A 15,011-nucleotide genomic window follows, 5' to 3' on the forward strand; every position below is an offset into this window, starting at 1 on the left:
ATGAGATGAGATGGTATATATATATATATATATATATATATATATGTACAGTAATCCCCATACTATCCAGACACCCACTTTCCAGACATCCCCACTTACTGGACATTATCGTCCCGGGATCCAATATTCCCAAAATGATCCGAAAACCGCAAAAAATTCGACAAAAATTCATTATTTTCCCGCTCGTAATTTGAACTTCTCGCTCGCAGAGCGGGACAGCTTTGTTTTGGTGCGTCACTCCTCTGATGTCCGCTTGAGCACTCCTGCATCCTCCCCACTTATTGCCCGTCTCTTGTCATGAATGCACGCTCGTCGTCATGGCTGCCTATGTGCTCGCTTTTGTGGTGGTGCCTTACCTGCTGCAGGCTCTCCTGCTGCTCTCATGCCTCTTCTTCATGTGTGTGATGATGGCCACACCACCTGAGAAGAGGAAGAGAGTGGTTTTGACTCTGGAAAAGAGGAGAGAGATATTGGAGAAAGTGGATGTGGGATGGTCTTCGTCACACATCTTTCGTGAGTTTATCCAGGCCCGATCTACTTTCTTTGATATCAAGAGATCCCAAGACAAACTCATGCAGTACATGGCTGACTTCTTGTCGAAAAGCAAACGCAACGTGGAGAGGAAGATGATGTTTACTCCCAAGTATGCTGAAGTCGACCACTCCAGGTTGATTTGGTATCGACAGCAACGTGTTGCTGGTGTGATGGTGCGTGGCACGGAGCTGAAGGCTGCTGCTGAGAAGTTTGCAAGGCTTCACGAAGCCCTAGACTTCAAGGCATCCGAGGGTTGGCTCTTCGCATTCAAGTTACGACATGGTCTTACCAACCGTAAGTCTCATGACGAAGCTTTGGACGCTAACGAGGATGGAGTAGAGGAGTTTCGGCACAAGGTGAAAGGCTTTATCGACAGGGAGGGCCTCACTCTCGGTCAAGTCTACAACGCTGACGAAACTGGTATATTCTATTGCTCTTTGCCTACGAACACTGTAGCCGAGGAGACGGAGAAGTGTGTACCTGGCCGCAAGCTCTGCAAGCAACGGATATCTGCTTTGTGTTGTGCTAATGCTAACAGCATGCACCGGCTTAAGCCCGTTATTGTTGGCCGTGCAAAGCAGCCTCGTTATCTTCGTGGGGTGATGGATGTCCTTCCTGTCATCTGGTACCATTCCTTGAAGGCATGGTTCACAGCTCACATCTTCAAAGACTGGTTCCACCGCCATTTCGTCAAGGAGGTCATACATTACCAGACGGAGAAACTGGGAATCCCACGCGACCAGGTAAAGGCCCTCCTTCTCCTTGACAATGCACCTGCCCACCAGTGCGACAAGGAATTGTTGGCGGAGAATGGCCGCATTAGGTGCATGTTTCTGCCACCTAATACTACTGCTTTCATCTAAACAATGGACCAAGGAGTGATCGTGCCAACGAAGCGGCTATACCAGCGGAAGTTCCTGGACGAGGACAAGAGCAGGGAGGGACGGGACACGCGAGGCCAGTGGACTTTGGAAAACTTTTGCTGCTACAACATTAAGTCTGCCATTTACAACTGGGCCAGTGCATGGAAGGAAGTCCCTGTCAAGACTCTAGAAAATGGTTGGTCTCGTCTGCTTCTCGTAACGGATGTGGAGCATGATTTCCTAGGTTTCGACGTGGATGACTTCCATGCACGTCTACGTGCACATGGGGACGATGTTGATGTGGACGAAGTGCGTGAGTGGTTGGATGACGACGAGGGCGATCCTGGGTATCAGACCCTGTCTGATATCAAGATCGCATCTTCAGTTGCAGATTTCAGTACCCAGCTTGAAGATTCCGATGAGGATGGTGACGATGATGCGGACTCCTCTCAGCATGACACTACTCCAGCCATCCCCAACCTGAGCGCACTCTGGGAACACTTAGAGTTTGTTCTGGACTACATGGAACACCCGGACTGTGACAGGGAGATGGGGCCCTTGGGACTTGTGGAGGAGGTGCGCGCTTTCAGGCAGCGCGTCATTAATCGTCAGAATCGCCGTTCCTTGAGTCAATCAACGATTGACAGCTTTTTCAGGCCTGTGACCCCCGCTGTGCCCAGCCCTGGCTCCACTCTGTTGCCTCTCCAAGACAGGCCCTCATGCTCCGAGCCACAGCCCAGCACATCAGCCACGGTGGAGTCACCTCTCGACATGAGTTTGCACCTATCTTCAGAGTCGTCTGCAGTGGGTATGCCATCACCACGACCCAGCAACGCACCCCCTAGGTCACCTGCATGTGCTGCTCTCAGACTCTGACAGTGATTAACAGCAAGAACTTCTCCACTAGACCACACGGGAATTTAGTGTTGTGCAGTGAAAGAAAAACAGTGGATATTATTAAGAAATTAGAATTCTGGGTGAAAAGAGACTGATTTAATAGACTTTCAATGTAGCTAAAATTAACTAGAGTGTGTTATGTTTAGAAAATGGATTTATGAATGCAAAGACTTTAAGTGCAGAGTGCAACACTTATTTCATAAAGTTACAATGGAGCATAAGTAAGACAAGAGTGCACAGTGTTAAGAGAATGGACTTCTGAGTGCAAATGACTAAGTTCAGTGCAAGACTTCATGAACAGTGTACTGCAAGTGCCTCAGGAAATCCTTCTTACTGTCAGAGTCTGAGAGGAGGCAGTTATTCATCGAGATGGGCAGGGACTTGCTGTAAGTACCCAGAATGTTTCATATTGTACTGTACTGTATTTTCCATACTGTACTTACCTCTAACACCTCTTTTCACTCTTATATGTCCCTTATTGGTGTGAATAGGGTATTAGGTGCTATGCATGTGCAGTAGGGAGGTATTTCTCTGAGCTAGGGTCCATAAGTACCAGTCCAGGAGCCAGGGACTTATTGTAAGTACCCAGAATGTTTAATAATGTATAAACTCACCTCTAAAACCTAATTTTATGTTTTTTTTTGCATTTATTTCAGTCTTTTATGTCCCTTATTGGTGTGATTTGGGTCTTAAATAGGTGCAATGCATGTCCAGTGGGAGTTGTATAGGTGTTTTTCTGAGTTAAGGTCCATAAATACAAGTCCAGGAGGCTGGTGCCCACTATCCGGACAGGACCACTTTCCGGACATGCCTTTGGCTCTATTACGTTGAATAGTGGAGGGAGTATATATATATATATATATATATATTATATTATATATATATATATATATATTATATTATATATATATATATATATACACACACATATATATATCTTTATACATATATATAAATATATATATATTTATATATATACACACATACACTCAATCCTCGTAAATCGCGGCAATTTGGGTTTGGACCACTGCCGTGATTTACAAATAATAACTCTTAGGTGAAAAATTAATTTGGGTCTGGACTTTGGCCAACTCGCCCCCACAGCACCCTACCTACACCTATCTGTGCACCATCAAACACAAACATACAAATTTAGGAATATTCAGTGCATGTATTAAGGGATCTCGCCGTAATCCTATGACGAAATTACTTAAGTGAATGGACTGGGGTGGTGTTGGGAAGAACTTAGAACCTCTTAGCACATGTTCTTCCCAAGCTCTTTCGCCAGCTTTGAAAACTTCTCTCCCCTCTCAAAACGACAAATGAGCTCCAAACGTTGACTGTACGACAACTGCGGCAGCTTCTTGACACCATACTGCTTTGAACGCTTCATTGGGGGGTCGGGAGGGGCCATGGCAAGTAGGAGGCGGGGGGAAGTTGCACAAAAAAGGCAGGTGACTCTCGTACTCCATGGCGACGGTCTATACTGTGCGGACTGATGGGACAAGAACAACAACAACATGGCGGCATTAGTATGCACATATGCCACCAGGGATGCGCGGTGATTGGTTGTAGGGTTGCGATTTTCAGTTTGAATGCCACGGTTTACGGTTCTCCTCGGAAAAGGCCCACTTGGGTGCCTAGATCCGCGATTTTCGTGACTAAACAGTCATTTAAGGTTGCCGGCAGACTGACAGCCACCTACTGTAGCCGTGATTTACGAATCCGTGATTTATGAACACGCGATTTACGAGGACTGAGTGTATTTATATACAGTAACCTCTCAACTAACACGAATTTAAAAATCGCATTTTCGTTTTAACACAAGCAAATATTTAAGGAGATATTTTTAACTAACAAGGGTGTCTCGATTTAACATGATTTTACACTTACGTGATGGTTTCAGATTAGCCGCGCGCGTCTTGGACAGTCCTGAGATGACAAACCGTGTGCATAAATACAATTTTTTATTTGTCTGTTGCTTAAACTGGTTTTATTCAAACTATAATATTTGAAAATGAAGTATGGCCTCATTTTGAGCAATTTGGCTCATTTTCAGACAAAATTTGGCCAGGAAAGTGATGGCAGATCTAAATTGTTACAACTTGATGCAGCAGAATAGAAAGAAGAAAACCACTCACACCAAGAAAGAGCAGTTCTTTATGAAGGAAACAGAAAACGTAAGGGAGTTATCTTCATCACCAGTAGCACGGGAGTCAGAGGAAGAGGAAGAGGAAGGACAGCAGAGCGAGGAGGGACAACAAATTTAGGGTGGGGAGCAGTGGGAGGTGGGGTAGTGGGATGAGGAGGGACAGCAGCAGACGACGAGTGATGCATAGATGAAGTGAGGGAGTGTGTTGTTAATGTTTGTGACCTACTTGCTGTAATGAACATGTTGCCTTTACTGTAGTGTTTTTATGACCTACTAATGCAGTAATGATATTGAGGAACTTTCACAATGCCGTGAATGAAGCAGAATTGAAAGAAAATCCACGTAAAAAACGAAAACAGTATGTATTTAGGGAGAAGTAAAGAACGCTTCGGCCCAACTAGGGCTTAAATGTTGTTTATTCCTCTCCAAATATACTGTTCTTGTTTTTTACGTGGATTTTCCTTCAAATTAATATTGTTGCTTTTAAGTTTAGAGTAGCATAACTCCCCAAATAGGTAGACTTTCCCAGAGTCCAGGAACGTAACCCTCAATATCACCATTGTTTCTTATGGGAAAATTATGTTTAAAAAAACCGTTTTTAACTAACGTGACCTCTCCAGGAACCTAACCCTCACATTATTTGAGAGGTTACTGTGTGTGTGTATATATATATATATATATATATATATATATATATATATATATATATATATCTATCTGTCTATATACTGTATATATGTATATCAATATCTGTATCTATCTGTCTATCTATATATCTAATATATATATACATGTATATATATCTATATCTATATCTGTCTATCTATCCATCTATCTACTGTATATATGTATATCTATCTATATATCTATATCTATATATGTATATCAATATCTGTATCTCTCTCTCTCTCTCTCTCTCTCTCTCTATATATATATATATATATATATATTTATACAGTATATATACACAGTAATCCCTCCACTGTCCGATGTAACAGAGCCAAAGGCATGTCCGGAAAGTGGGCCTCTGACTGCTGGACTGGTACTTAACCCCTACATGCCGGGGTTTTTCCTATGTTGCACGCTCCTCCCTGCGAGAGATATCCATGATGGAAAAAAATACCCCTACTTAAAACACTAATAACTACCAAACTATAACAGCAAGAGAAATAATTAAAGATACATAAGACTCACCAACTCTTCCTCTTTCAAATGAAAGTATTCCCACATCTCCAGGTGGTCCTGTCGATGAATAAGGATAAGTTAAAGTTCAAAGGGTGGGGGGAAGAAGCTTGCAGCTATACACGTCAACCGGCATTGCTCCACGCCCACAATCGTGACTGCTATACATGTCAGCTGGCAGTTAAGGACCCTAACCCAGCGTAACTTTGAAAGCCACCTAAATAACTCCCTACCGGACATGATAGGACTTATTTAAACTTACTGGAGACCCTATTCATACCAATAATGGACATAAAGCATGAAATAAATGAAAAGGAACCAGAGAATGAGGGATTAGAAGTGAGTATGGAAAATACTTAGGCCTAGCAGTGCACAGGGTACTGTACTTACAGCACGTCTGTGGCTGCCTTCTCTAACTCTCTAAGGCTCTGGTAGTTGCGAAAATGCTCTTGAAGCACGTACAGTAATCTAGCGTTGTGCTACACTTAATTCTTTGCAATGTGAGTTATAATTGTTTAATACTGCACATTCTTCTTAATTGAACCACGCCAGTTTCAACAGCCACTTTGCACTCCACACTCACTCCACACTTAAACCTTTGCACTCTAAATTCTAATTTCTTAACACTGCACATCACTGTAAATTCCCATGTGGTCTAGTGGCGAGGTATTGTGGTTTATTCACTGTTTATTCATAAAAAACGAGCACGTGCAGTATCGATTACGATGGACGTCTTCCCTGAACGAAGGTTAGGCAGTAACTGGGGACAGGGTTTCCAGATCTGAACTCGGTCCCATTACCAAACTCCTCAATTTTCATTACCAAATTTAACTTTTCATTACCAAATTCTTAAAGGAAGTATTTATTCTTCACTAATTATATATCCAAGTAGATATACATGTAATCACTCTCCATATAATTAACAGCATGTTGATTATTTTCACGCTATGTAGGCTAGCAGATTAATCAGAGAGAGCAAACAATCCACCATCTCCATCCTGTGTATCCTCATATATGTGAAAAATCCATTTGGTAATGAAAAATACCAAAAGGCAACCCTGACAGGGGAGGGGGGAGGGGGGATGGGGGAAGGGGGAGGAAGGAAGGGGTGAAGGGGCCGTGGTGTAAACAGCTGTTTGGCATTACACAGCAATTTAAAATTACGGATGGGAAAAAATTAGGATTTGGGGGAGATTTTTTTTTCTTTTTTTGCCCATTTTTGGGTTCCGAAGGTCCAGGCCCACAATGTCTGGTAAGTGGGGAGTCCGGAAAGTGGGCGTCTGGAAAGGACAGGGATTACTGTATATATCTATCTATCTATCTATAGCCCGACGCCCCAATCCCGCAAAGGGTGGCCGCAGACAAAACGCCTCCAAGTCGCTCTGTCACCCACCATTTGACTACCCTCCCCCCAACTCACCCCCTCCTCCCTCATATACCTCTCAACTCCATCCCTCCACCTCATCCTCGGTCTACCTCTCCCTCTCCCTCCCTCCACCTCACCTACATACACCCTCTTAGTCAGTCTTTCATTCTCCATTCTCTTCACATGTCCAAACCACCTCAGTGTATTTCTCCTAATCTTCTCAACCACATCCACATCTACCCCACAGCGTTCCTTCACTTCTTCATTCGTCAACCTGTCCCTCCACGTCACTCCACATGCTTCTCTCAAGTAACTCATTTCCACTGCTCTCACTCTTGACTTGTTCCCCTCTTGCAAGGTCCATGCCTCGCTTCCATACGTCAGGGTAGGGATCACAATACTATCATGCAGTGACTTCTTAACTTCCATACTCACCTCCCTATTTCTCACCACTGCTTTCAGTGTACCAACAACCTTCCTTCCCTGCTGTACCCTTTCACGCACTTCATCCCCCAAAGTTCCATCCTTACTCATCACACTACCCAAGTACTTGAATGCACTCACATTCTTCATATCCTCACCATCCAACCTCACTGCACACTCTGTGACTTCATTCCTCTCAAACACCATAACTTTACTTTTGTTTACATTAACTTTCAGATTCCTCCTCCTACACACTGTCCCAAATTCATTCACCAAACCTTGCAACTCCCATTCATCTTCATTCAACAATACTGTATCATCAGCAAACAGCAACACTGGAAGCTTCCAAATCTCACCCTCATTCATTAGAGCCACCCCCACATCCACTGCCCTACCCTGCACCTCCCTTACAACCCCATCCATGTATATATTAAACAGCCATGGAGACATCACACAACCCTGTTTCAGTCCCACATTGAGATCAAAGAACTCACTCGGCTCACCATCCACCCGCACCGTAACCCTAGCTCCCTCGTACATACTCTTCACAGCATTCAACAATTTCCCCTCCACTCCATATATTCTTAATACCTTCCACATACCTTGCCTATCTATTCTGTCATAAGCTTTCTCCAAGTCCATGAAGGCAGCAAACACTTTCCTTCCCTTCACTAGATACTTCTCCACTAAACATCTTAGAACAAATATCTGACCTACACACCCTTTTCCCTTCCTAAATCCCCCTTGTTCTTCTCCAACTAGCTCCTCTGTCATATGGCTAACCCCATCAATGAGTATTCTACCATATATTTTACCAGTCACACTAAGTAGGCAAATACCCCTATGGTTACCACATACTTCTCTCTCTCCTTTTCCTTTGTATAAAGGAACAGTTATACCTGATTTCCAGTCCTCTGGAACCCTTCCCTCTTCCCAAGCCAATCTACACAACTTCCATATCCACTCCACAACAATCTCACCCCCATACCTAAGCATTTCACCACACACTCCATCAATTCCTGGGGCCTTTCCCAACTTAATATTCTTCATTGCTTCCACTACTTCCGCCCTACTGATCTCTTCCTCCCTCCTCTCATCTCTTCTTCTCCCAGCCATTCCCCAACCACTTATATATATATATATATATATATATATATATATATATATATATATATATATATCGTTTCATTTTGTTTCGTTTTTAAAGGCTTCAACATGCTTGCATGCGTCGGCCTTGGTCACCTAATGGCAGCTCTCCATGCTGCACGATCCATGACAGCCTCCCTGCTCAGTACTTTAACCCTGAGGTCACACTTAATGACCTCATCCCATGTCTTTCTCGGTTTACCCCTCGCAACCCCACCCCCAATATTAACACTTCTCACCTTCTGCACCCAATTGTCATCCCCCATCCTCTTCACATGCCCAAACCATCTCAATCTACCTTTCCTCATCACAACACCAGTACACTCCAGTCCCATCCTACCTCTCAACTCTTCCATCGTAAACCCAGCCCCCCCCCCCCAGGCCCCCAACGCAGCGATTCACAGCACATCCACCTGATCATTGTCATTTCTGTATGTTTGAGCCTGTGAATATCCTTTTCCTTTACTGACCAGGTCTCAGTACCATACAGCATCATACTCCTAACACAAGCTGCATACAAAGACCCCTTAGCACTTAGGGAGAGTCCTCTCAGTGTCAGGAGAGACAACAGCTCCCTGAACTTCTTCCAACCACTTCTCACCCTAGCCACAGAGCTAGCTCCAAACCCACCTCCAGCACATAACATGTCTCCCAAATAACAAAACTCTTCCATGCACTCAAGAGACTCCCTGGCAAGTTCAATCCTTTCACACCTGACAATCTCCACCTGCTCTTCCCGACACACCGCACACATTAAATCAGCATTATCTCACAGTCTACCTCTAATACCACTTCATCTCCTGTGCATCCATTTATCACAAACACTGCACAAGATGGAATTACTTCCCTCGCCCTTGTTGCAAACTGCACATGGCCACTCTCCCTCTTCTCTGACTGTACTGCCACCAACCCTAGATATCATCACTTTTGTTTTATCTGAATTTACCCTTAAGCCCTTGTGCCCCATACCATCTCTCCACTTCCTATATCTTTCCTCCGCCTCCCTTTCATTCTCTGCAATCAACACCAAATCATCAGCATACGTACATATATATATATATATATATATATATATATATATATATATATATATATATTGTTTTTCATCATGCCTGAAGCTCTCACGTGACATCGAAAATGGACTCCCATGGGAGACATTGTGTGCGTGTGACTTGGTGTTGGTTGCAGAGAATAAAGAAGAGGCAAAGGAAAGATTTGGCAAGTGGAGAGATGGAATGGAGCATGGGGAACTGAAAGTAAATGTGGATGGGACATGTGTGGTGGTATCGGGGGCTGGTGGTGATGCAGTCAGAGCAGAGGGAGGGTAGCCATATGCGGTTTGCCACGAGTGTGGGACGTGGCTCCATTTTGTTCAGTTTTTGTGATAAGTGGGTGCATAAGAATTGTACTGGAGTTAAGGGTGGACTGGAGGATATTGCTGATTTCATGTGTGTGCATGTGTGTTGGGGGAGGAGGAGCATTTGGAGGTTGTCACGTGTGAAATGATTGACCATACTGGTGAGTCTCTTGAGTGTGTGGAAGAGTTTTGTTATCTAGAGAACATGTTGTGTGCTGCAGGTGGGGCTGGAGCTGGTTCTGTGACTGGGATGGGAGAGTGGTTGGAGGAAGTTCCAGGAGCTGTTGCCTTCCCTAACATTGAGAGGCCTCTTTGTGGTAGAGGATCATTCTATGTGGCAAGTGTTAGGACTGTAATGGCATATGGTAGTGAGACATGGGCAGTAAAGGAAGAGTATATTCGTAGGGACCAGGTAGCGGACTCTGAAAGGTGTCTGGGTTACGAGAAAATCTGCGAGAACTTTTGCGATGTTCATACGAGGTTTTGATAAGTGGTATTCTGGAGAGTGTTGTACGACAATCTTAAGACCAACACCAGGTTGCGGCAGCGCAAGTGTTGGACAATCAAGGAGCGGAAGGTTTCTCTATTTAAACCTGAGTAACCAATCACAGTACACCGGAGTATGACGTCATAGTGGTAGCAGACGATGTTTCCACACTGCCAGTCATACTTTCCAAGACAGTATTGAAGCAGTGGAAGACCACCAAAATATGTACAAAAGGGCAGTGAACTTCTCAGAGGAAGAAATAAGTGCATTGATTCATAATATTTTCGACATTGTGTCATGTAGGCTATCACCATATTTTAGATGAGTTTCTTCTCACTGACTTGTTTAATCGAATTTTTGTGAACATTATATCAATAGGCTATAATTCGTTTGTAGTAAAGGCAATATTGGCCGACAATGCTAGTATTACCACATATGTCGAAGTAGTACTTGCTCCGTTATAGTATTTTGGCATCGTCTTCGACGGTCTTCTGCCACTTGTAGTTATTATTTTTTGAAAAATCGCAACAGTTGTATGCACTTAAGGATTAATTGATGCATGATTTAATTCTGAGGATTTGGGGGATGTTTGAGCTACAACTTTTATAAAAATAGGAGAGTTATAAGGCTTACGATGTACTTAGGGCTGCCCCTCTCATGGCTCAACTCTAAGAGGAGAATTGACACCGCTGCATAGGGTTTGCGCTCGTTTTCTAGGGCTCCAGAATATGCACTTAAGTGAAAAGTTGCTCTTCTGCCCAAAGATGGTGGATTTGCGAGGATTTCTGAGCTTTCAGAATCCGCCCCCAGATGTACAGTGATGCTAATTATTAGGTGGATGTGTAATGCCTCCATAAATGACAGGCCTGAGCAATTAGGGCTGCAAGTGAAGAGTTAAGAGGAAGGATGGGACTTGAATATATTTTTGTTGTGATAGAAGGGGTAGCTTGAGATGGTTTGGACATGTGGAGGGGATGGAGGGTCAAAACTGAGTGCAGAGGGTGATAGGTGTGAATGTTGAGGGTAGAGTTGTGAGAGGCAGACCTAAAAGACCTGGGATGAGATCACAGAGTGTGGCTTCAGGGATAAAGGACTCAACAGAGAGGCTGCTAGAGACTGAACAGCATGGAGAACCACCATTTGATGACCAAGGTTGATGCATGGAAGTACTGTATTTTGGAGCTTTTTTAACTGAAATGAAACTAAACGATATGAACAAAATGAACAGATACTGACAGTTATAGGATTTCTTGACTGAATTTTGGATGTTCTGTCTATTACAATATAGTCATCCCTCCATTCTGTTTGTGCATTTTCAAGTTATGCTATTCACATATACACAGCTGATAAAGATCTCTGCAAATGCCCTCTTGAAGTAGTTGGTTTCCTGTGGTTCATGGGGTTAATGTCCAGATGAACCTTGGGGTGCAACTACAGTAACAACATTAAGCCATTACAGAACTTATTTGGCCAGGTAATTTAAAATACAGTAATACCTCGATATACAATACCCCTAGATGCGATAACCCTGCTTAAGGATGGGGGTAGAAATACCACCATACCCTGCCTAACGATGGCCAAACCCCGGTTTAACAATGAGTTTTGATTTTTTTTTTTTTAAACTGATTTTGATGATATCTTAGACTAAAATTGTGTGTTTAGGTTGATTTATGAACTGTTTGTAGACTTAGATTAATGTGATTTAGCCATAGGTGGGGTGAACATTATCATTTTGGGGTACAGTTTACTAAACTTGATTTTTTCCAGACATATTTGACAATATTCAGATTTTATTTCTGGTTTTAGCGAGTTATTTACAGGTGTTAGGTTTAGGTTAGCTTCCTTGACAGCTGTTAGGCCATTTAGGTTGGCTTTAAACTTGTTTTTGGGCACATTTGGGTGGGTTTTGGGCTTGGTGTGGGGAAAACCCAAGGCTGGTAAACGGTCCACATTGAAATACTGTACATGTTAAAAGTACCCCGATATACGATACCCCGCCTAACGATGGGGTTTTACGTAACTAATTAGGCTGTTAAACCTGGGTATGCCTGTATTTTGTTTGGTTCATGGGTTAAGCTTACTTTTTGATACATAAAAGTTAATTTACAGTTGTACTAACTGAATGTAAGTAATTTATATTATGGTATAAATTTCCCCAGTTTACAGAATCTTATGAGTTTGTTTGTACTCCATAAATGGCAGTGAACTGCTGTGTAATGGAATAGCATCATAATTGCAGATACCAGATGTGACAGTCCAACAGGTGAATACCAAGTGGAGGAATATAAAGTCAGTTTACTTGCACTACGAGAGCAACAAAGATCTTCGGCCACGGGTGAAGAAACCTTATTATCATAGTTTACTTCAGAGTTTTGTGAAATCCAAGCAGCAGAGCTCCAGCTTCTCCAGCAAGGAAGAATATTATGATGCTACTGTACGGCCAGAAGTAGATTCCAGCAGACAGCCTCCCGGAGCACTCAGACGACAGAAATTTTTGTCACTGTTTAAGCGAAGCCACACTAGCAAAACAAGTAGAGAGGATAATCAGCAAACAACAGAAGAGTTATCAACAGCCAAAAAGCAACATCTAGAGACAGAACTACCAGACATTCAAACAGCCTTGTATCAAATGCTGGATGAGACTAGAAGGCATAACCAGGCCACTGAGAACCACAATACACTGTTGCGACAAATGTTCACTGAGATATCTGCATCACTGAGAGAGAAAAATCGTATTCTGCAAGAGGTGCTTGAACAAGAACACTCATCACTATAACTGTGTACCCAGTATTACAGTATTTTGCCTCTCTCTTTTATGGTTGTTTGTTTATCATATGTTTTAAAGATGCCTAGTAATTATTTCTCACTTGGTGCTGTGTTCACCAGCTATCTCAGCAGTGTCTAACATTATGGCTTCTCCAAGTAACAGTAACTTGGTTTCAAAATGGTTGTCTTTCTGTTATTTAAGGAACATACCTTCGGCGGTTCGTGCTTTAAAGGCATGTACTGTACTCCAATGTACCCCATTTGGCAACTAGGGAAGGTAAATGAGTAAACTACCAACGAACGCAAGTCAATTGGCAGAGTCCTTAAACCGAAACAAAGACCCAAATTAGAGATAACTGAGGTGAACAAACCAAAAATCTATACTAGGGTAAAATTTTGATAAATTTTTGTTCTATTTTCACAGAAAACTTTCCTAGATAAGGCAAAATTGGATAGACAACATCTATTGGTATCTATTGTTTAGGAAAATATTCACCAGTTATTCAAACAAATGTACACTATAACCATTATTCACAAAATATTTCTCCACAAGAATTACTTCACTATAAAAAAGGACATATGTAGATGACAGACAAAAAGCTCTGTGAATGTCTTTGCAGCACTGATCCTGTATCTGGTATGACTGAAACTAAAAAAGCTTGTGCCCAAACCAGAAAAGGTTCTTGCAGAAAATGGAAAAAAGAAGCTTTTTATTTGTCATTTACATGTGGTATGCCCTTTTTCATAGTGCAGTAACTTTTTGGGGGAAATGTTTTGTGAATAATGGTTATAGTGCACATTTGTTTGATAAACTGGTGAACATTTTCCTGAACAATAGATACCAACCCAAACAGTGTTCCCCTACGGTAAATAAGGATGTAGTCTACCTAATTTTGTCTTATTTACGAGAGATTTCTGCAAAAATTGAACAAACTTTATTCAAAAGATTATCAAAATTTTACCCTAGTACAGATTTTCAGTTCATTCACCTCAGTTCTTTCAAAGTTGGGGCTTTGTTTCGGTTTAAGGACTCTACACCAGTTGACTTGCGTTTGTCGGTAGTTTACTCACTTACCTGCCCTAGGAACATACCTGTAGCATACGTAAGTACTGTAAGATGTTCATTAGCTATACAGTATGGCTACGGCCATAAGCATATAGGACAAGGGGATGAAATTTGGGCCAGTGTCATCTGCACACTTTGACAGTATGGAAAATACAGTAATGTAATCACAGGCAGTGCTGAGCCAGCTACTTCATCAGAAAGTTCAAGGGTACTGTGTATTTCACACAGTTTTTGTTGTAAGTGTTGATAAACTTCCCTCTTAACCAGTGCTTTTACTGAGTGACATCATTTCTGTCTACAATAATAATACACAAGCTGAAAAAGGATTGAAAGTGCTTGTTTTCAATTGGAGTGAAAAATATGACTTTCATTAGTATTGTTTAACCCCAGCTGGCCACAAACACACATACACTAATTATAAGAGAGCCAACTGGGAGGTCTTTGTAACTGAAACAGAACAACATTTCGAAACACTAAACAGTACACCCATCACAAACATCAGCACTGCTGTGAACACTTTCAATACAATCATAGAAAACTCAGACAAAAGACACATCCCTAGAGGCAACAGAAAGAAACACAACCCCAAACACCAGAAATTCAAGGCCTCATCAGACAACGGGACACACTGCGACACTCCCCAACACCCCATACACAAGACACCATACAACAAATACAAGAACTCAACACTCAGATAAACAATAAAATATCAGAACAGCAAACACTAAACTGGAAAAATTACCTCCAAACACTTGACCACAAAACAAACATC

General features: G+C 42.4%; 1 protein-coding gene across 1 annotated transcript in view; it reads left to right on the forward strand.

Annotated features, from left to right (window-relative positions):
• Positions 1–13,596, forward strand: part of LOC145404005 (uncharacterized) — a 122,953-nt gene extending 109,357 nt beyond the window's left edge. Inside the window, exon 4 of the mRNA XM_080275609.1 lies at positions 12,647–13,596. Coding sequence (XP_080131735.1) covers positions 12,647–13,183 — 537 coding nt within the window. The 3' untranslated portion in view covers positions 13,184–13,596. The remainder of the gene's footprint in view (positions 1–12,646) is intronic.
• The last annotated feature ends 1,415 nt before the right edge of the window (positions 13,597–15,011 follow it).

Source organism: Coenobita brevimanus, chromosome 62 (genome assembly GCF_032717465.1).
Source record: "Coenobita brevimanus isolate Jiangsu-jjx chromosome 62, ASM3271746v2, whole genome shotgun sequence".
Classification (NCBI taxonomy): domain Eukaryota; kingdom Metazoa; phylum Arthropoda; class Malacostraca; order Decapoda; family Coenobitidae; genus Coenobita; species Coenobita brevimanus.